At 46.8% G+C, this 18,862-nt stretch overlaps 2 protein-coding genes across 2 annotated transcripts in view; both read left to right on the top strand.

Annotated features, from left to right (window-relative positions):
* The first annotated feature begins 103 nt into the window (after nucleotides 1-103).
* LOC136423969 (SREBP regulating gene protein-like) lies at nucleotides 104-5,079 on the top strand. Its single transcript, XM_066412372.1, has 5 exons — nucleotides 104-238; nucleotides 1,069-1,237; nucleotides 3,099-3,250; nucleotides 3,652-3,765; nucleotides 4,421-5,079. Exons 1-5 carry the CDS (start codon nucleotides 146-148, stop codon nucleotides 4,505-4,507), a joined length of 615 nt encoding a protein of 204 aa, XP_066268469.1. The 5' UTR covers nucleotides 104-145; the 3' UTR covers nucleotides 4,508-5,079.
* Nucleotides 5,080-5,193: 114 nt separating this feature from the next.
* LOC136427013 (uncharacterized) overlaps nucleotides 5,194-18,862 on the top strand; it is a 30,985-nt gene continuing 17,316 nt past the window's right edge. Inside the window, exons 1-15 of the mRNA XM_066415735.1 lie at nucleotides 5,194-5,365; nucleotides 6,277-6,423; nucleotides 6,945-7,201; nucleotides 7,232-7,253; nucleotides 7,355-7,897; nucleotides 8,551-8,635; nucleotides 8,986-9,214; nucleotides 9,671-9,794; nucleotides 10,552-10,717; nucleotides 11,701-11,879; nucleotides 12,329-12,463; nucleotides 17,033-17,194; nucleotides 17,624-17,739; nucleotides 18,038-18,203; nucleotides 18,739-18,850. Coding sequence (XP_066271832.1) covers nucleotides 5,258-5,365; nucleotides 6,277-6,423; nucleotides 6,945-7,201; nucleotides 7,232-7,253; nucleotides 7,355-7,897; nucleotides 8,551-8,635; nucleotides 8,986-9,214; nucleotides 9,671-9,794; nucleotides 10,552-10,717; nucleotides 11,701-11,879; nucleotides 12,329-12,463; nucleotides 17,033-17,194; nucleotides 17,624-17,739; nucleotides 18,038-18,203; nucleotides 18,739-18,850 — 2,551 coding nt within the window. The 5' untranslated portion in view covers nucleotides 5,194-5,257. The remainder of the gene's footprint in view (nucleotides 5,366-6,276; nucleotides 6,424-6,944; nucleotides 7,202-7,231; nucleotides 7,254-7,354; nucleotides 7,898-8,550; nucleotides 8,636-8,985; nucleotides 9,215-9,670; nucleotides 9,795-10,551; nucleotides 10,718-11,700; nucleotides 11,880-12,328; nucleotides 12,464-17,032; nucleotides 17,195-17,623; nucleotides 17,740-18,037; nucleotides 18,204-18,738; nucleotides 18,851-18,862) is intronic.

Genomic DNA, 18,862 nt, shown 5'->3' with positions numbered 1-18,862 from the left:
GTATCTAAAATAATGTATATATGTAGAAAAGTTGGTGATAATATCAAAGCGTCTGACACATTCTCCTTTTCTACTTAATAGTTTTCACCCTAACCCCTGTAATATTTGGCTGGGTCTGCCCAGCTCGTCCCCCCTCCATATTCCCATGATTTCACGGCGGATTTTCCGGAGGCGCTGGTTTCTGGCTCTGGTTCTGGGCGCTTCTCTCCTCTATTTCCTCCTCTCCGTCTTCAAACAGGTACAGTAGATCCCCAAGATCCTAGCGGTGTCTAAAGAAGTCGCTCGCTTGTCCGTAGAAACGCAGCTTTGGACGAGAGACGTTACCCATGCGTGTGTGACGACACCTTTGTTGTGTTTTGGTTGTGCTATGTCGTGTGCGGTATCGGATATTTCATAAAAACACAACAATCTAGACATGAATTTTTTACTGTATTGTACTATGTTGTCAATAGTAAGTTATGTTTTATGTTATGTTCATTGCTTTTTGTTCCTATGACGACTGAGAATAACTTTTGAAATGATTCCTGGTGGAACAATATAAACGTTGCCATCGGTGATGTCATGCATAATAATAGGTTGATTTTGCGTCACATGGTTGTTACAAGATCAAGATCAACATTTGTGATTTTGCAACATTTATCTGATTGTTAAGCACAGTTTTATGGAGATCATTCTCCATTTTTAGTCCATCGCAGATCTTAAAGGATGTATATCCTTTTTGATGAATTTTATTGAAAATTATTAATAACGACATCGAACAGAGATACACTTGCAACTAGTAGTGATAACTTGAGCTGCCGTTACTGGCATATTGTTCACCAATTTTTCCTCTTTGACTCAGAATTTACAGTATCCCCCAGGGACCAGTAAAGCTTTAATTTATGGAAATTGTTTTTATAAGTTTGATTATCATAACAGAATATCTTAGGCATAAGTGGCCAATTCGTTCCCCTCCCTGACATGTACACTCTGCCTGGCCAGTATTGTTTTTTTTCTTATCTTATAAATTTATCTTAATCCTTTAATTTTTTTTAAATCATGAAATATCCCTCTGTGTTTGAACTCAAGTCTGAGCAGTCAGTTGTGAAGGACAGCGGCGACTACAAACCCCCCGAGTTCGACTTCCGTAGAAAGATCAGCTGGAAGCCGAGATTCCAGGCGAGGAATCTCGCCAACAAGACCGACCCAAACTGCAGGAACTCTGTACAGGGGAAGGAGGTCATCGCTGATGAACGAGGTCAGATACATGTACAGTGTAACATCAACATTCATGTCACAGCAATGTGTTACGTGTACTGTGTAACATCAACATTCATGTCACAGCAATGTGTTACATGTACAGTGTAACATCAACATTCATGTCACAGCAATGTGTTACGTGTACAGTGTAACATCAACATTCATGTCACAGCAATGTGTTACGTGTACTGTGTAACATCAACATTCATGTCACAGCAATGTGTTACGTGTACTGTGTAACATCAACATTCATGTCACAGCAATGTGTTACGTGTACTGTGTAACATCAACATTCATGTCACAGCAATGTGTTACGTGTACAGTGTAACATCAACATTCATGTCACAGCAATGTGTTACGTGTACAGTGTAACATCAACATTCATGTCACAGCAATGTGTTACGTGTTCTGTGTAACATCAACATTCATGTTACAGCAATGTGTTACGTGTACTGTGCCTTCACATCTACTATGATGTATTTACTAGTACATACTCATTCATGTACTCGGGTACTACTAGTACCTCTCCCTATCTTATAACTTCAAAGTTCAATGCATCACTCGCTCACTCACTCACTCACTCACTCACTCACTCACTCACTCACTCACTCACTCACTCACTCACTCACTCACTCACCAAAATTGTTATTTTTGAAAACTTTTGAGGGATTAGAACAGAACCTCTGAAATGACAAAAAAGATGCCAGCAAGAAAGAGAACATTTCGTCCAGGTTTGCGGGGGTGGGGCCAGTTTTGTCCAGATAAAAGCAACATTGAGTCCAAATCTGCCATTCTTATAGCTATTATCTTGTAACAACTACCTTGTAGCTATTACCTTAACAATACAAGTGGCCGTGGGTGTGTTCTGATGAAATATTGATGAGATTCTGGACTGTCAGCTGGCAGCTTCCCTTTTGTCGGCTTTAGTACAGTAAGTCGTGCTGTATCAGGTTTCAGGTCTGGAACCAATGTGTGAATAACTTTTGATATGGATGCACAGCCAACAAAGGTTGATACAAAAATGAATATCAATGCATGTTTATGTGATTACCAGGGAAACACTTGTGGTAGGAACTTACTATAGCTAATTTCCTTGTTTTCTTACTATAGGGCAATCCAAAAGACGTCTGTCACCTGGCTACATGTACATGTAGCTAACATAAATATTGATAGCATGGTTATAATGGCTACATCTTACTTGATGAGGTCTTCTGAATCATGTGTGGCAAGCAGTGACCTCCCATCTTTTGAACTGTTAAGTCTGATGTAATTGTAATGTTGGAACATTGATGAAGGTTAGACATCCAGGTAGTAAGATACGCCAAAAATAGTAGTGTTACTCAAGCAACTGGATAAAATTTGGAAAATTTTATCCAGTTGCTTGTAATGAGTAACAATTTTTGGTGTAATGTGGAACTTAATAGACATTGACCTAAGCTTAGTATCGTCATTCAGTCCTTCTTCATTTGATTCCACTGTCTTAATCCTGACTTGCCACCTGTCAATGCTCCTGGAGTCTATGTTGATATCTCTGTTTCTCCCCCTGCAGGGTTTGTGTGTGACAGAGAAGACATCCTAGTCGGTGGCTGCTGTGATGTGACGTGTGTGTGTGTTTCTCCCCTGCAGGGTTTGTGTGTGACAGAGAAGACATCCTAGTCGGCGGCTGCTGTGATGTGACGTGTGTGTGTGTTTCTCCCCTGCAGGGTTTGTATGTGACAGAGAAGACATCCTAGTCGGTGGCTGCTGTGATGTGACGTGTGTGTGTGTTTCTCCCCCTGCAGGGTTTGTGTGTGACAGAGAAGACATCCTAGTCGGTGGCTGCTGTGATGTGACGTGTGTGTGTGTTTCTCCCCCTGCAGGGTTTGTGTGTGACAGAGAAGACATCCTAGTCGGCGGCTGCTGTGATGTGACGTCGCTGACGACTCGGCGGTTCACGTGCGCCAGCTGTCAGGAGAGCGGCTGTTGTCAGGTCTACGAACACTGCGTCTCTTGCTGTCTACAGCCGGAAAAGGTAAATAAATGCCAAACAAACAAACAAACAAACAAACATTTGCCTGCTGTCTACAGCCTGACAGGGTAACTAAATCACAAACACACTAACAATTAAAGAAATATATGTTGGTAAAAAATACCCAAACATCTTTTTAAGAGACTCTTGTATTAAGACCACTTGAAGTTAATTTTCTTTTTTGATAAGAAAACACTGAGTATTATATCTTTCTCTGAGGAGTCTTTTTTGCTTTATCACTTAGAGAGAGATTTGATGTATTTTTAGGTTTTCAACAGGAAATGTCCACATTTAAAGCTACATGTACCAGTGTTTCAAGACCGTTCTTTGTATCTGTGCCATACAACTTTACAAGTGTCTAGTAGTACTAATCCCCTTCCTCAACCCCCCCCCCCTCCCCCCAGCAACCGTTGTTACGGAGTTTGCTGGACCACGTCCCCGATGCCTTCAAGACCCTGTTTGCCTCTGTGACCGACCACTTTGAGCTGTGTCTGGCCAAGTGTCGCACCTCTTCTCAGGTAAGTCTCACTTCTCACCTGTCTTAAGGAAGGTACCCAGGTGTGACTAAAGTTTCTGAAATAATTGATGGCACCCGATGTCAGCAATGCTGCCAGGGTGACCCATTGTGTTGTGTTGTCGCATTTCCAATAGATGAATATACAAATAGATCTGGTAACGTCATGATGAAGGTTAGACATCCAGGTAATAAGATACGCCAGTCACTGTCAAAAGACAGCGGATGCTGGCTGAATTTATTTCATCTATCTATAAATAAAAAACGTCTGGCTGAAACGTTTGACTGTTTCAAAACTGTATCCATACAATGTAGCAATGTGTTTAGTTAAAATCTTATGGAAGATTATTAGAACTTTTTGATACTGTATCTTATCAGTAACAGTCACTTATAATTTTTTCAGTGTAGATGTTACATGTAGATGTACATACTCCAGAAATTCTTCATTCATTATTCAGTCTTCATTCATTCTTCATCATTACTGTACCTAAGTTTTTTGTACCGTTTTATTATATTTTGTTACTTCAGTTTGTTTCGTTATGTATGCCCACAGGGCTCATTTAAAACTGCCCTTTTGGCGATATGTTGTCCCTGGATAAATTAGAAATTAAATGAATGAATAAATAATTCATATTTTTTCCCCATAATTGTTTTTTCAGAGCGTGCAGCATGAGAATTCATATCGCGACCCCAAAGCCAAGTATTGTTACGGAGCAGACCCACCACAGCTCCATCCAGCCAGATAGCCCCGGCCTTCTACAGTAGCTAGTCCCACCCTGACTCATACATATACAGTATATGTGTTATTGTGTATCCTAGGGATAGACCTTAGCTAACCACCGTGGCATACTCAACCAGCGTGTACGTGTTTTTCTGTATCTTTCTGGGCCCACCAGCTGTGATAAGTTTTATGCTAGCCGGGTTTGCCGTCTGGCAGTTGATGCCTGAGTTTTGTGCGACAGTTCTCAGAGCAGGGATCATAGGTGTCCTGCAGTATCAGGCAGTCCTGTTTATAAGTGAAGGGTAGTTAAAGTTTGTATGAGGAGACAGGTTTTTTTTTTTTAGTGTTTGTTTGGCGAAGCCTTGGGAGCGGGGTGTTTTGTAAATACTACAGAGGCTGTTAAACTACCTCCATGGAGCTGTATTTTTGGATTCGATGGGCCGGAGAGAAGGCCTGACATTCCTGAGGAAAGGGCGAATATTAGCTAGCTGACGTATACCTTATTCTTATGTTACTGTCATATAAAAGTCTCCATACTGTATACTGTGTATATGTATAGTGAGATTTGGCAATAAAGTCCTGTTTTGTCCGTAATAACCTTATGTGTGTGCTGTATATGATACACTGAGTACACACCGTATTGGGCCCCTGTAAAAGAATTAGTAGTACCCAATTGTGCACTGCACTGAATGTACAAAGGGTCCATGTAAAAAAAAAGAGTAAAATCTACAGTACTTAAGCTGAATCATAAGTGCTTGTTTCTTCGTTGTGGACCATGGATCGGATGAAAAGTGAGGATGTGTCGTCCCACCGGCCGTTCAGTCAGACCTGGCTTGACTCCTGTCTGCAGGAAACGCTCCTCCCGAACACACCCTGGCAGAAGGTGAGCCGTCACTTGTCTGTCCGATTTTACAGCAGGGCTTTCGCCAGCGTGAGAAGTCTCGACACACGACACAATTCTGATAGCCTGGGTGCCATCCTCTATAGTAACCACTGGCTGCATATTTTTGCTTGCTTACCACATAGATGGAGAAGAAAAAAGATTGAGCCAGCGGTTACTACGGAGGACGGCACCCAGGCTACAATTTTGAATCCTGTGACGGATAAAAACCTCAGGAACTTTCTGTTGCAAAAATTGGGACATGTCCCCATTAGAAAAGCTTTCAATTTGAAATTTCATTAACCACATCAGACCAATTTTTTTCCACCAATAGTGACCACTAACCAGTGATGTCTATTCTGTCAAATGTAGACAAAACTGGAGAAAAAATCATTCCTGGGAATAATTTTTCCACCAAAAAAAATTGGGATATTTGAAAAAAAGTGTAGAGCTGGCGGAAGCCCTGCTTTGTCATCTTTTCTACAGACTTTTTCTGCTGTCCTGAGATTTTTCTCTTTTCTTCGCAGTTTGAAGTTGAGTAGAGCCCAGGCTTCGCTCTAAGCTGTCTCCATGCCTCTCCTCTCTGTAAGGCCTTTCCCTTCTTTTCTTGCATGTGACTTTTAATGTTCTGTAGGACTTTTAGGTAGTGCAATTCTTCCAGAAGTCTCATCTGCAGTGACAGTCCCAAAAATGCTAGTTACAGGATGTACCATAGGTATTAATTTTGTAATACTAATTCAGAAGTATTAAGAGATACATGCTCTAGCTATGCACTTTGTAAATTTATGTTTTTCAATCTTCTCCAAGGTTAGCCTTCTATAACAGTTTTCAGTTACTTTGGCAGCTGTTATTGTATAGTTACTATGCTACTGCACAGTTGAAGCAATAAACAAATGAAACATGACTGTTCCCAGGTACAAGAGAAGATCGGCGAGCGTTTTGCGCGGCGGATTGAGAAACAGCTGAACCACAGCGACCGGAGACAGATGATCTTCGAGCTGCTGGGAGAACAGTTCGTGGACAAGTTCTTCCCCAAGTACCCCAACAACCCCACTCTCATCGTAAGCTGCTGTCTTTTATTTGATTATAAAACTTAATCTCTGAAATGTGGACTGTAGCTCGAGAAAACTTTGTTTAGAAAGTCAGATCTCTGTTTCTCAGAAAGGATGAGATAAATTTCTGCTTTCCAGGAAGAAATGAGATAGATTTCTGATTTACAGAAAGGATGAAATTTCTGTTTTCCAGGAAGCAAACATTAGATAGTGTTTTGTTTTCCAGGAAGGATGAGATAGTGTCTTTTTTTCCAGAATGTAAGCATTGAGATGGTGTTCTGTTTTCCAGGAAGGATGTATTGAGATCATAGTCACTGTGTTCTGTTTTCAAGGAAGGAAGCATTGAGGTAGTGTTCTGTATTCCAGGAATTGGAAGGATTAAACTTGATCTCTGTGTTCCAGGAGCCCCCTGCGGTGGACCCGGCCCATAAGGATGTGTTGAAAAAGGAGGCGCAGGCGTGGCTGCAGCAGCAGCTCTACAAGGCTGTTCTGTTTTCCAGGAAGCATTAACGTAGATTTCTGTTTTCCAGGAGCCCCCTGCGGTGGACCCCGCCCGTAAGGACGTGCTGAAGAAGGAGGCGCAGGCGTGGCTGCAGCAGCAGCTGTACAAGGCTGTTCTGTTTTCCAGGAAAGATGAACAGATTTCTGTTTTCCAGGAAGGATTAAGCTTGATTTCTGTTTTCCAGGAGCCCCCTGCGGTGGACCCGGCCCGTAAGGACGTGCTGAAGAAGGAGGCGCAGGTGTGGCTGCAGCAGCAGCTGTACAAGGCTGTTCTGTTTTCCAGGAAGCATTAACGTAGATTTCTGTTTTCCAGGAGCCCCCTGCGGTGGACCCCGCCCGTAAGGACGTGCTGAAGAAGGAGGCGCAGGCGTGGCTGCAGCAGCAGCTGTAAGGCTGTTCTGTTTTCCAGGAAGCATTAACGTAGATTTCTGTTTTCCAGGAGCCCCCTGCGGTGGACCCGGCCCGTAAGGATGTGCTGAAGAAGGAGGCGCAGGCGTGGCTGCAGCAGCAGCTGTACAAGGCTGTTCTGTTTTCCAGGAAAGATGAACAGATTTCTGTTTTCCAGGAAGGATTAAGCTTGATTTCTGTTTTCCAGGAGCCCCCTGCGGTGGACCCGGCCCGTAAGGATGTGCTGAAGAAGGAGGCGCAGGCGTGGCTGCAGCAGCAGCTGTACAAGGCTGTTCTGTTTTCCAGGAAAGATGAACAGATTTCTGTTTTCCAGGAAGGATTAAGCTTGATTTCTGTTTTCCAGGAGCCCCCTGCGGTGGACCCGGCCCGTAAGGATGTGCTGAAGAAGGAGGCGCAGGCTTGGCTGCAGCAGCAGCTGTACAAGGCGGCGCGGGACGTTGGCTGCCAGCGCGCGCCCGGGCAGGACTACCAGGCCGACACCGCGCCTGAGATGGTCGAGTTCGTGGAGCACACCTACCAGGTGTTCTACACTGGCATGGACCGGCAGCTGGTCATAGAGGACCAGGTCAGACAGGTGAGTTGGTGTTCCTTAGCAACCAGGTGTTCTACACTGGCATGGACCGGCAGCTGGTCATAGAGGACCAGGTCAGACAGGTGAGTCGGTGTTCCTTAGCAACCAGGTGTTCTATACCAGGTGCGTTGGTGTTCCTTAGCAACCAGGTGTTCTACACCGGCATGGACTGGCAGCTAGTCATAGAGGACCAGGTCAGACAGGTGGGTTGGTGTTCCTTAGCAACCAGGTGTTCTACACCAGGTGAGTTGGTGTTCCTTAGCAACCAGGTGTTCTACAGCAGGTCAGACAGGTTAGTTGGTGTTCCTTAGCAACCAGGTGTTCTACAGCAGGTCAGACAGGTTAGTTGGTGTTCCTTAGCAACCAGGTGTTCTACAGCAGGTCAGACAGGTTAGTTGGTGTTCCTTAGCAACCAGGTGTTCTACAGCAGGTCAGACAGGTTAGTTGGTGTTCCTTAGCAACCAGGTGTTCTACACCAGGTGACTTGGTGTTCCATGTGTCCTAGGTGTTTTACACCAGTTGAAGGGTACTTAAGCCAGGTCTTAAAGACCTTAATTCTGAGTTGATAAGACTGAATGAAATTTGTTGTCTTGACTTTTTTTTACTGCTTGAGGCATGTGAATAATAATGATAACTCCCTACTTCTAACTTGACAGGAGGAGGAAGAAGAACCAGCATGGAAGAAAGACAAACCGCCCGGCCGCCCCAACAACCAGCAGCACGGGGACGTGAAACGACAAGGTAACATGAGTCAGCTGCTATACAAATGTAGCCAATTCAACCATGAAACGTTACATGTTCATGTACCTACAAATGTAGCACAGTACATGTGTAGCACTTAACACTAAAGAGCTCTTTGCAGTAGAACAATAACAGTTAATGTTGACAGTGTTTTCCTGTGCATTTTGATTCTCATATTCCATGTTTACAATTTCATGTCTTAAGAGTAACGTACATCTAGGCAGTAATTTTGACTTATTGTTCAGAATAGTTTAGGGGCTTGCCTTATATTGTACCCATTGCAGTTCTTATGTAATGACTGAAAGGATGAAATATAGATTGATTGATTGATTCCCGTGCTGCCCCCCCAGACCGCCACTCCACAGCTCGCCTGCAGGGCGGGAAGCCCCCCCAGTCCTGGGGCCCTGCCAGCGACTCCCTGGGCAGGCATGTGGTCGCCATCCTGAGACGTGACCCGAGACGTCTCCAGGAGGTGTGCAGCCGGCTCCTCGGGAAGCAGCTACCCGGCGCGCTGAGGATGTACGTCTGGACCGACGTGCTCATGAAGGAGGAGAGGAGGAAGGTCAAGGACCACTCCGTGTAAGACACTTGATTCTTCAAGAAATTGTCTTCTTTTCATCTGGATCTTTTAAACAATTATTCATAACAAGTTTTCAGTACTTTTTCATGATTAGAAGGGAGTTAATATTGTCAGATGCAATCTTACAAAGTTACATCAAGACAACCACTCTGTGTAAGGAGGAGACAAAAATTACACACTTCAAGAATTCGTCTTGTTTCTGTCCTGTTTTTATTAATTGTTCATAGAAGCCTTCGGCACTTCTCAGTGGATAAGAGTGAGTAAACATTGTCAAAAATGAAGAGTATGTCGAATGTTACAACAAATCATTGTCTTTAAATTTTTTTATTTAAAACATGTGAGTTCTCAAACCATTGAAAATATCCTTAGGTCTACAAGGAAAATTTGCTAGGAAAACAGTAGATCACACTAGTCTTGGAACTTAATTTCTTTCCTTCACAATGTGGTACTTACAGGAATGTGGAGAAGATGATCCGTGAGCGGTTTGGGCGGGGAATCGTGCAGGGGGTCCAGGCGCTGAAGCTGAAGAGTGCCACCAGGTCCCCCATCTCTGGCCTGGTGGAGAACGCTGTCATAGAGGTACAGTCAGGTTTAGATACATGTACATGGGGGGTCAGGGTTAGATACATGTACATGGGGGGTCAGGGTTAGATACATGTACATGGGGGGTCAGGGTTAGATACATGTACATGGGGGGGGGGGGTCCAGGCACTCAAGCTGAAGAGTGCCACCAAGTCCCCCATCTCTGGCCTGGTGGAGAATGCTGTCATAGAGGTATGGTCAGTTTAACCTTCAACCTGCTAACCTAAGGTAGCCATTTGGTACCATGTTTGTTCAAATTATGGGTTAAGTTAGCAGGGTTTCCTATCTCTGGCCTGGTGGAAAGCGCTGTCATTGAGGTACGGTTGGGTTCAGATACGTGTGTATTTTGTCATTAGACTGTTGTAGACTAAGACACAAGGTACGCTGGACAATGATATCTTTTGCCGGGGTGGGGCATTGATTTTTTAGTATTACATTATTTCCTCTTATCATAACAAGCCAGTGCTGAACTCATATCAGTAAATACAAGTTGTATAAGCTTAAGGCAAGACTGATGTATTCAGCATATATAGCCCTAGTCTTATGCAATGTCGTCTTTAGCACTTGCAAATAGCCTTCAGGATTTCTTCCTTAAAGTATGTACTAGGTATAGTAAGTGTGGTGGGTTTTCTAGTGTTCTTGAGGTGTGGTTTTCCCTATACAGTAGGCATGCAGTCATACAATAATACAAAATGTGCATGTACCATGTCATGTTGTCTATAAATGTGTTTGATTGTTTGTTTGTCGTTTACAGATGTATGACCGGACCCCCGGCATGCAGGCGTACAGTCAGCCCGAGCAGCTGAAGGAGGCCGCTCGCGTCCTGAACATCCTGTATACTTACGACCGCAGCTACGAGCCCTACCTCATCCACTGGCTCTTCCCACTGCAGCTGGTGTACAGGGAGGGGTCCAACCAGGGTGTGTTTGTTTGTTTGTTTGTTGTTTGTTTGTGTGAGTCCTGAACATCCTGTATACTTACGACCGCAGCTACGAGCCCTACCTCATCCACTGGCTCTTCCCACTGCAGCTGGTCTACAGGGAGGGGTCCAACCAGGGTGTGTTTGTTTGTTTGTTTGTTGTTTGTTTGTGTGAGTCCTGAACATCCTGTATACTTACGACCGCAGCTACGAGCCATACCTCATCCACTGGCTCTTCCCACTGCAGCTGGTGTACAGGGAGGGGTCCAACCAGGGTGTGTTGTTTGTTTGTTTGTTTGTTGTTTGTTTGTGTGAGTCCTGAACATCCTGTATACTTACGACCGCAGCTACGAGCCATACCTCATCCACTGGCTCTTCCCACTGCAGCTGGTGTACAGGGAGGGGTCCAACCAGGGTGTGTTTGTTTGTTTGTTTCTTTGTTTGTTTGTTTGTTTGTTTGTTTGTCTGAGGGTTGAACATCTTGTTCATATACATCCAGTGCTTCCAACTATAGTTATAACTGATGGCAGACTTCAACTCCTTACCCATGCTGTTTTCTGACACAAACAGAAACAGCAGCACTGAGAATGTATGTATGCTGGGAGTTGCAGATTCTGAAATACAGAGTGACAGTCAAACTGTCAGACACACAGGCAAGCACACACACACAGAAGTAGACACACACTCACGCACATACACAGGGGTTTTTCTAGAAAAATTGAATAAGAGGGAGCACACACTGGTGAAGGAGTGAATTCTATGTATTTATGGAAGAATTGATCGCTGAGTGAAGGCTGTATGCTTAGGATATTAAGCTAAAATCTGAATTTGACAAGGGGGCGCTGGGCTAAAACAAGAGGGTGCAGCGCCCCTCTTTTCTGATTTAGATAAACCCCTGATACATACACACTCTCACAGACAAGCCCCAAACACTGTCTCCTTAATTGCCTTAGATGGGACTAACATTATAACTCCATATTCCAGAGGAGCACCCCTATGAGCTGGCCATGTACCTGAAGCTGCTGATCGACTCTCGCTTCCCGAAGTGGCCGGAGGTTTTCGCCATCGCGGAGCGCGTCATGGACCGCCTGAAGCACGAGGACAGGGCCCTGCACAGACACCTGGTGGAGTGTTCTCTCAAGAACGTCTCCTTCGATCCCAAGGTGAGTACCTGGTGTGGGGAAAGTGAAAGTGATCTTGAGCCAGTTTTGGTGAAAGTGATCTTGAACCAGCTGGTGTGCCGAAAGTAAAATTAATCTTGAACCAGGTGTACATGTAGTGAAAGTAAAAGTGATCTTGAACTAGACTGTGCCTTAACCTGACCTATTCTGTTCCAGACTGTACATTTGTAGTTGACTGGATTACAACATTTTTTTGTACATGTCAAGTGTTAGTGTTGACATTTTGGCTATGGCCTATCCTCATGAATACTCATAAATACGTCTTACTGGTTCCACTTCACAGCTTAGTTGTTGCTCCTACTGTGTGAAGAATGTGGTCCCAAATGTGACAGATTGACACTGTGTTATCCAATGACTGAATGAGTTACCAACCTGATGATTCGAGAAACTCTTCAGCACAGATTTTGTTGACGCATACTTGTGTCCTGCAGGATTTCCTGGTGCAGCTGATCCATAAGGAGAAGGAACAGGCGCAGGCCGGCGGCAAGGCGGGGCAGAAACCTGTGCAGCCGTCACGAGAACTGCTGGCCAATCCTCTCATCTTTGTACGCAAGTGGGTCGGAGAGGTGAGGATTGTTTGTGCCAAGTTTTGTTGTTTAGTTTCTTTTCTGTTCTGTTTTCCTGTGTAAGTTAGATGTTGTGCTATTGTCTGTTCCTTCGATGAAGGTAAGACAATAGGTAGAATGTTAAGTAACACAAAATAAATCAAGCAACTGGAGTTTATGGAAATAGATCAAATACAAAATGAATCTGTAAAAATTAAATGTAGAATATATATACATTGAGATGCTTATCAGCATATACAGGTTACAGACTCACTCTCAGACAGTGATGAAAGATAATGGATTTAGTCTGAAATGTCTGACTCTTTAATGATTTATCTAGTGGCTTGCTTTATTTTGTTTGCATACATGTATTGCAGGGTTTCGTGAGTGTTCTGGATGCCCAGGCCGTGCTGCTAGTCTGGGACCAGGCCTCATGGCGAGGTGTTTGTGTTTGAATGTTGCAGGGCTTCGTGAGTGTGCTGGATGCCCAGGCCGTGCTGCTAGTCTGGGACCAGACCTCATGGCGAGGTGTTTGTGTTTGAATGTTGCAGGGTTTTGTGAGTGTGCTAGTCTGGGACCAGGCCTCATGGCGAGGTGTTTATGTTTGAATGTTGCAGGGTTTTGTGAGTGTGCTAGTCTGGGACCAGGCCTCATGGCGAGGTGTTTATGTTTGAATGTTGCAGGGCTTCGTGAGTGTGCTAGTCTGGGACCAGGCCTCATGGCGAGGTGTTTGTGTTTGAATGTTGCAGGGTTTTGTGAGTGTGCTAGTCTGGGACCAGGCCTCATGGCGAGGTGTTTATGTTTGAATGTTGCAGGGCTTCGTGAGTGTGCTAGTCTGGGACCAGGCCTCATGGCGAGGTGTTTGTGTTTGAATGTTGCAGGGTTTCGTGAGTGTGCTGGATGCCCAGGCCGTGCTGCTAGTCTGGGACCAGGCCTCATGGCGAGGTGTTTATGTTTGAATGTTGCAGGGTTTCGTGAGTGTGCTGGATGCCCAGGCCTCATGGCGAGGTGTTTGTGTTTGTTTGTTGCAGGGTTTCGTGAGTGTGCTGGATGCCCAGGCCGTGTTGCTAGTCTGGGACCAGGCCTCATGGCGAGGTGTTTGTGTTTGAATGTTGCAGGGTTTCGTGAGTGTGCTGGATGCCCAGGCCGTGTTGCTAGTCTGGGACCAGGCCTCATGGCGAGGTGTTTGTGTTTGAATGTTGCAGGGCTTCGTGAGTGTGCTAGTCTGGGACCAGGCCTCATGGCGAGGTGTTTGTGTTTGAATGTTGCAGGGTTTCGTGAGTGTGCTGGATGCCCAGGCCGTGTTGCTAGTCTGGGACCAGGCCTCATGGTGAGGTGTTTGTGTTTGAATGTTGCAGGGCTTCGTGAGTGTGCTAGTCTGGGACCAGGCCTCATGGCGAGGTGTTTGTGTTTGAATGTTGCAGGGTTTCGTGAGTGTGCTGGATGCCCAGGCCGTGTTGCTAGTCTGGGACCAGGCCTCATGGCGAGGTGTTTGTGTTTGAATGTTGCAGGGCTTCGTGAGTGTGCTGGATGCCCAGGCCGTGCTGCTAGTCTGGGACCAGGCCTCATGGCGAGGTGTTTGTGTTTGAATGTTGCAGGGTTTCGTGAGTGTGCTGGATGCCCAGGCCGTGTTGCTAGTCTGGGACCAGGCCTCATGGCGAGGTGTTTGTTTGAATGTTGCAGGGTTTCGTGAGTGTGCTAGTCTGGGACCAGGCCTCATGGCGAGGTGTTTGTGTTTGAATGTTGCAGGGCTTCGTGAGTGTGCTAGTCTGGGACCAGGCCTCATGGCGAGGTGTTTATGTTTGAATGTTGCAGGGTTTTGTGAGTGTTCTGGATGCCCAGGCCGTGCTGCTAGTCTGGGACCAGGCCTCATGGCGAGGTGTTTGTGTTTGAATGTTGCAGGGTTTCGTGAGTGTGCTGGATGCCCAGGCCGTGCTGCTAGTCTGGGACCAGGCCTCATGGCGAGGTGTTTATGTTTGAATGTTGCAGGGTTTCGTGAGTGTGCTGGATGCCCAGGCCTCATGGCGAGGTGTTTGTGTTTGTTTGTTGCAGGGTTTCGTGAGTGTGCTGGATGCCCAGGCCGTGTTGCTAGTCTGGGACCAGGCCTCATGGCGAGGTGTTTGTGTTTGAATGTTGCAGGGTTTCGTGAGTGTGCTGGATGCCCAGGCCGTGTTGCTAGTCTGGGACCAGGCCTCATGGCGAGGTGTTTGTGTTTGAATGTTGCAGGGCTTCGTGAGTGTGCTAGTCTGGGACCAGGCCTCATGGCGAGGTGTTTGTGTTTGAATGTTGCAGGGCTTCGTGAGTGTGCTAGTCTGGGACCAGGCCTCATGGCGAGGTGTTTGTGTTTGAATGTTGCAGGGTTTCGTGAGTGTGCTGGATACCCAGGCCGTGCTGCTAGTCTGGGACCAGGCCTCATGGCGAGGTGTTTGTGTTTGAATGTTGCAGGGTTTCGTGAGTGTGCTAGTCTGGGACCAGGCCTCATGGCGAGGTGTTTGTTTGAATGTTGCAGGGTTTCGTGAGTGTGCTGGATGCCCAGGCCGTACTGCTAGTCTGGGACCAGGCTTCATGGCGAGGTGTTTGTATGAATGTTGCAGGGTTTCGTGAGTGTGCTGGATGCCCAGGCCGTACTGCTAGTCTGGGACCAGGCCTCATGGCGAGGTGTTTGTGTTTGAATGTTGCAGGGTTTCGTGAGTGTGCTAGTCTGGGACCAGGCCTCATGGCGAGGTGTTTGTTTGAATGTTGCAGGGTTTCGTGAGTGTGCTGGATGCCCAGGCCGTACTGCTAGTCTGGGACCAGGCCTCATGGCGAGGTGTTTGTGTTTGAATGTTGCAGGGTTTTGTGAGTGTTCTGGATGCCCAGGCCGTACTGCTAGTCTGGGACCAGGCTTCATGGCGAGGTGTTTGTGTTTGAATGTTGCAGGGTTTCGTGAGTGTGCTGGATGCCCAGGCCGTGCTGCTAGTCTGGGACCAGGCCTCATGGCGAGGTGTTTATGTTTGAATGTTGCAGGGTTTCGTGAGTGTGCTGGTCTGGGACCAGGCCTCATGGCGAGGTGTTTGTGTTTGAATGTTGCAGGGCTTCGTGAGTGTGCTAGTCTGGGACCAGGCCTCATGGCGAGGTGTTTGTTTGAATGTTGCAGGGTTTCGTGAGTGTGCTAGTCTGGGACCAGGCCTCATGGCGAGGTGTTTGTTTGAATGTTGCAGGGCTTCGTGAGTGTGCTAGTCTGGGACCAGGCCTCATGGCGAGGTGTTTGTTTGAATGTTGCAGGGCCTCGTGAGTGTGCTAGTCTGGGACCAGGCCTCATGGCGAGGTGTTTGTTTGAATGTTGCAGGGTTTCGTGAGTGTGCTAGTCTGGGACCAGGCCTCATGGCGAGGTGTTTGTTTGAATGTTGCAGGGTTTCGTGAGTGTTCTGGATGCCCAGGCCGTACTGCTAGTCTGGGACCAGGCTTCATGGCGAGGTGTTTATGTTTGAATGTTGCAGGGTTTCGTGAGTGTGCTGGATGCCCAGGTCGTACTGCTAGTCTGGGACCAGGCCTCATGGCGAGGTGTTTGTGTTTGAATGTTGCAGGGTTTCGTGAGTGTGCTGGATGCCCAGGCCGTACTGCTAGTCTGGGACCAGACCTCATGGCGAGGTGTTTATGTTTGAATGTTGCAGGGTTTCGTGAGTGTGCTGGATGCCCAGGCCGTACTGCTAGTCTGGGACCAGGCCTCATGGCGAGGTGTTTGTGTTTGAATGTTGCAGGGTTTCGTGAGTGTGCTAGTCTGGGACCAGGCTTCATGGCGAGGTGTTTGTGTTTGAATGTTGCAGGGTTTCGTGAGTGTGCTGGATGCCCAGGCCGTACTGCTAGTCTGGGACCAGGCTTCATGGCGAGGTGTTTGTGTTTGAATGTTGCAGGGTTTCGTGAGTGTGCTGGATGCCCAGGCCGTACTGCTAGTCTGGGACCAGGCCTCATGGCGAGGTGTTTGTGTTTGAATGTTGCAGGGTTTCGTGAGTGTGCTGGATACCCAGGCCGTGCTGCTAGTCTGGGACCAGGCCTCATGGCGAGGTGTTTGTGTTTGAATGTTGCAGGGTTTCGTGAGTGTGCTGGATGCCCAGGCCGTACTGCTAGTCTGGGACCAGGCCTCATGGCGAGGTGTTTGTGTTTGAATGTTGCAGGGTTTCGTGAGTGTGCTAGTCTGGGACCAGGCTTCATGGCGAGGTGTTTGTGTTTGAATGTTGCAGGGTTTCGTGAGTGTGCTAGTCTGGGACCAGGCCTCATGGCGAGGTGTTTGTGTTTGAATGTTGCAGGGTTTCGTGAGTGTGCTAGTCTGGGACCAGGCCTCATGGCGAGGTGTTTGTTTGAATGTTGCAGGGTTTCGTTAGTGTGCTGGATGCCCAGGCCGTACTGCTGGTCTGGGACCAGACCTCATGGCGAGGTGTTTGTGTTTGAATGTTGCAGGGTTTCGTGAGTGTGCTGGATGCCCAGGCCGTGCTGCTAGTCTGGGACCAGGCCTCATGGCGAGGTGTTTGTGTTTGAATGTTGCAGGGTTTCGTGAGTGTGCTAGTCTGGGACCAGGCCTCATGGCGAGGTGTTTGTGTTTGAATGTTGCAGGGTTTTGTGAGTGTGCTGGATGCCCAGGCCGTGCTGCTAGTCTGGGACCAGGCTTTCATGACGGACTGGAAGCACAAGGTGCTGGAGGACTTCTGCCTGGTGATTCTGCTGCTTCTAAGGGACCTGCTGATGCAGGCTACGGACTACCACACCATGAAAGGGGTAGGGGGAATTTGTGATGTTATTTATGCACTAAGTCTAGACTTTTAATTAGGATTGATTCTCATGGTAGCATGCAGTTGTTAATAGGGCTGGGGCTGGGGTAAGGGTTAGGGTTATGGTCAGGGTTAGGGTTGGGGTTAAAGCTAGGGTTAGGTTAGGTTAGGTTAGGTTAGGGTTAGGGTCAGGGTCAGGGTCAATGTTAGGCTAGGGTTAGGGTCAGGGTTTGGTTAGGGTTAGGGATATGGTTAAGGTTAGGGTTGGAATTGGGTTTGGGTTAGGGAAACCTGCCCATGTGTAAGATGTGTGTTAAGACATGCCCTTACTTGCCAGGTGCTGCTGCTTAAGCCCTGTCGACTGTATACAGCTGACATACTGCGGGGCTGGGTTAGGGTGTTAAGACGTGTGTTAAGACGTGTGCCCTTACCTTAGGTGCTGCTGCTAGAGCCGTGCCGACTGTACACAGCCGACATACAGCGCGGCTGGATGCACCTGCAGCAGGGCGGGCTGCCTGCAGATCTCCCAACTCTCAACAGGAGGCGCCCCGGGTAAAGAAATTAAATGCTACTTTGTCATAGACCATATTGTACATGTATAACATGAGTTCATGAGGAATACACCGTGTTATATTCTTTGTCAGTCAGTCTATACAGACTAGGACACATACATGTTCTGCGCAGGCTAGAAAATTACAGGAAAAAAACAATACTCAGAAGACTGAACAGCTCAGTACATGTAGTTGAAGAAAACAGTTCATAGTTCATTTCCAGGAGTTGAGTCCACTACATGCCATTGGCATCTTCTTATTTTAAAGTTCTTTCTTTGCACCCACCCCCCCACCCCCAGCACTGCGGTACCTGTACAGTCCCCCCTCCGTAGCAGGCCGGAGCCCTCCCCCTCCCCCAGGGTCGACCTTGAGCCTGCCGAGCTGGGGCCGGTCGGACTCAGGAACTTCAAGGTCAAGCTGATCCTGCTGAGACAGAGACCTGGGGACGGGGCGTCGGAAGGAGAGGTGAGATAGTTCTTAAAGAAGGCTGTGTCTTGTTTTGCACGTAGTAAGACAGCAAGAGGAGGGTTATAACTTAATGTACACTGCTCAGTCCACTGAGGCTACTGAAGTTCATTTGATAAAGAAGTGTACTGTGAATGCATTTAATTTTGCTTGGATTTACATGTAATTTCACAGAAATGGCATGATCGCGGTGGTTTTAACTACAATAGTAGGGCTGCAGTCATAGGTGGGCAAAAAATTTTGCGGTGGTTTTAAGTTTGCGCTGAAGAGCTCACTGCGAAAACCGCGAACATAAAACCACCGCGAACATTTCTGCATGTACAGTATGTTGTAAGTTTTCTTGTCTTTTACATCATGGATCATAGACAGAAACACCTCCGGGACCAGGTCATCTGCCATCAACCCTCAACATCAGTTTGTGCAAGCACATCTAACACTCGCAAAAGGGGGCAACAGACAATAGACTACATGCCGGATAGTGGGTGAATGCTTGTGTATTACATGTATAACACTTTGAATGTTTCACTCCATCCAGGAGGACTGGGTTGCTCACTTTGACCACAAGAACGTCCGTCTGACCGCCTCCATCTACTTCGGCGACATCAAACTCCGCTCCAAGTCCACTGTCACCGAACCCAGGCTTAAAGGTACATATTTTA

This window comes from Branchiostoma lanceolatum, chromosome 1 (assembly GCF_035083965.1).
Source record: "Branchiostoma lanceolatum isolate klBraLanc5 chromosome 1, klBraLanc5.hap2, whole genome shotgun sequence".
Classification (NCBI taxonomy): Eukaryota; Metazoa; Chordata; class Leptocardii; order Amphioxiformes; family Branchiostomatidae; genus Branchiostoma; species Branchiostoma lanceolatum.
The sequence above is the reverse complement of the archived record's forward strand: the minus strand, read 5'-3'. Positions and strand labels throughout refer to the sequence as shown.